Source organism: Austrofundulus limnaeus, unplaced genomic scaffold, assembly GCF_001266775.1.
Source record: "Austrofundulus limnaeus strain Quisiro unplaced genomic scaffold, Austrofundulus_limnaeus-1.0 Scaffold116, whole genome shotgun sequence".
NCBI classification, from domain to species: domain Eukaryota; kingdom Metazoa; phylum Chordata; class Actinopteri; order Cyprinodontiformes; family Rivulidae; genus Austrofundulus; species Austrofundulus limnaeus.
The window spans coordinates 1,822,365-1,825,451 of record NW_013952518.1 but is presented as its reverse complement, the minus strand read 5'-3'; the positions used below and the strand labels follow the sequence as shown (position 1 = coordinate 1,825,451).

General features: G+C 38.1%; 1 protein-coding gene across 1 annotated transcript in view; it reads right to left on the bottom strand.

The window, feature by feature from the left end:
• The window catches only part of hyou1 (hypoxia up-regulated 1), a gene marked incomplete in the record, with an annotated part of 35,897 nt that overhangs the window by 18,187 nt on the left and 14,623 nt on the right, over positions 1 to 3,087 (bottom strand). The window contains 4 exon segments of the mRNA XM_014014582.1: positions 881 to 1,015; positions 1,853 to 2,039; positions 2,116 to 2,231; positions 2,614 to 2,795. Coding sequence (XP_013870036.1) covers positions 881 to 1,015; positions 1,853 to 2,039; positions 2,116 to 2,231; positions 2,614 to 2,795 — 620 coding nt within the window.

Genomic DNA, 3,087 nt, shown 5'->3' with positions numbered 1-3,087 from the left:
ATAAGCTCTATGTTTTATATTCAATTAACGTATGATCCGATTAGTTGACTAATCGAAAAATAATCGATGAGTAATCGATTATAAAAATAATCATTTGTGGCAGTCCAAGGGTCAAGCAATGTTTTAGTCAAACAGAACCAACAAGAATGAAACAAAAAGTAAAGAATTAGAGAGAAAAAATAAATGTTAAATGTAAATAAATTCTAATTATAATAAATTAATAGTTTTACATCTAAAAATTATATTCTATTTTAATCTATTTTCCTCATTCAATAACCTATTAAATTTCTGTTATGTTTCATGTAGGAGAAATACACATTTTTTTCAGTCAGTATTTAATACAGCTGGTAAAATAAATAGTTAAAATATGTATTATGTGCTTCTGTTTTTTTAATTCAGGAGATTATAAAAAAATCCTTCATTTTATGGGAAGACCCTCTGGATTCAAGAGAAAACTCTGGTTTTTACAAAATGGCTGCTTATTAATTAATTGTTAATCAATCTATAAGATAAATCAACTTAGGATTAATTCATTATCAATAACTTGCATCCTTAAGGAGTTAATTTATATCTACTCATATTCATTTAATTAAGCATTTTAATGATTTGGCCGATTAATCGAAAAAATAACCAATAGATTAATCGATTATTAAAATAATTGTTAGTTGCAGCCCTAGAATGATTGAAAGTAAAGAAATTAAGACTTGAAAAAGTCAAATTTAAGATCTTGAATGACAAAGACTTTTTAGGCCTAAATTTTTGATTTTCATATTTTAGACTTTTTAAGAGCTCGTGTTTATCTGTGCCTGTCTGTGTAAAACTAAACCTTGTTGTTCAGATACCCTGTTAGGAGGGAGGGCTGTGTGTGAAGAATACTGACCAACTTCATCTCTGCTGCTGCGAGGGCCTCCTGCACCGGCTGAGGGACCCGTTCAAACAGATCAGCACACAGCTCCTCAAAGTCAGTCCGGGTTACCTTTGCTTTGAAGTCGATATCATCCATCAAGCCCTCAACCTGTAGGGTGACACAAAGTGACAACTGCTAATGGTTCTTACTCCTTTTTTTCCCCAACTGCCTTATACTTTTTTTTACTAACTTAAAACAACATTAGATCTTTTTTAAGCTTTAGTAAAAGCAATTTCTTATTTTTTTCATCCACTTCTGTCCTTTTTTCAACTGTCTTATTCTGTTACAAATATAAAACTACAAACATGGCTGCCATTCTGCCAGTTTAAGACACAWGAAGCTAAACTTTGACTTCTTTACAACTGTTTTAAACATTAGTTTAACACTTTAAAATCTATTAGGTTGTTGAAATGCTCTAAATCAGATTTAGTTCAACTATTTTTTACTTCTGTACAGTAATTTTAAACAGAAGTTTATCACTTTAAAGGGACATTCAGCCTTTTTAAACTTACTTTATGCCCTTTTTTTAACGGTTCTTATTCCTAAGGCAGCGACAGAAAGAGTCAAAGTGCATGCGTGACTCTGCAGTGTGGATGATCCTGTAATACTTCAATTTTATCGTTTATTTTAACGTTTTTATCTAAGATCATTTTATATTGGGAGATGGTGCTGTTCTGTTACTGTTCTGGCCATTTATGATCAATCTCATATGAAACGGTTCCAGCTTCAAGCGTCTGTTGAGGCTGCCTCTCAGCTACTACCACACCACGTTTAGCTCCATATCTGATGAAGTTACGTTTCTATATAAGCTGTGGCAGTCAGCTGTGATGTTGCAGTGAGTCTAAATGTGAATCAGTTGCACAGAAACATTAAGTGATCCTTCCATCAGCATCAGTTTYTATTTGATGGTCTGAGCCCAGGCAGCAGGACAGTGAAGAGTCTGACCTGGGCCATGAAGTCCATGTTTGCACTCAGCACCGTCTTCAGTCTTTGTGCCTCTTTGAGGAGCTTGGCCATGGCCCGGTGGTTCTCCCTCACATCTTTCTGACTCTTCTTCTGCTCGTTGAAAACTTTGGCCAGGTGGTCCCGCAGGCGCAGGTCCATCTCAAAGCCCCCGAGCCCACGATCGAACCTAAAAGCAGAAAAAGCCGGCCGGTCTCACCACTGCTCCATAACCCGAGTCAGTGTGTCACCAGRCCAACACTCACCCCACTCCTCGGATCTGTAACTGTGGCTGGGTGCCAGCTTCTTTGGTTTTGACGGTCTGGTAGGTGACGATGGTGGCAGTGGTGCTGCCTGAGCCCATGTCATAAAACATGATATTCTGAAACAAACACGGGTCAGACTTAAACACCTGTCAACATCTGGCAGAGGAACATCTGAGATCGTTTTCAGGGCAGCAGAACCCAAAAACACAATTCATACCTCAAATGGAACAGCTAGCTTACCTAACAAACCCATCACTACATACATATGTTGGCTATAAATTAATTAATCCAGTTTTATTCAGGTATTCATGGCAGGAGAGGGTGTAAGACAGACTGAAGATAAGCCACTTGAAGGAACTTGTTACAAACCAGAGTTAAATATATCAGCGTTAGAAAACAAACAGCTTATAGTTGGATTCATTGCTTCTGATGCTGAGTGTTTGTAACTTCAGCTCATGTCTGACCTTCAGACGGGCTGTGAGAAGGCTGAGCGCTCACCTTGGCTGTGCCATCGATATCCTTCCTCCTGAAAACACCGTAGTTCAGAGCTACAGCTGTGTTGTCGTTGATGAGCTGCAGGACCTTCAGACCTGCCATCTGTGCAGCGTGGAGGACCGCCCTGCGCTCAGCTTGGTTAAAAAAGGCCGGGACCGTGATGACCGCATCTTTGATCGGCTGTTCTGTTAAATAAAAACAAAATTCATTTTTTGGATTTATTAAAGAGTTTAGATTTAAAACTGATCTGTGTTATCTGTCACTATTAAACATACCACTGGAGAAATATTGTATATACACGCAGGCTCACAACCGCACACAAACAGTGTTCAGATCCTGGGGGTCTGACAGTCACTGAATGTGTGTATATAGCGGGTAAAATAAGTATTGAACACGTCACCATTTTTCTCAGTAAATATATTACTAGAGGTGCTAATGACATGAAATTTTCACCAGATGTCGGTAACAACCCAAGTG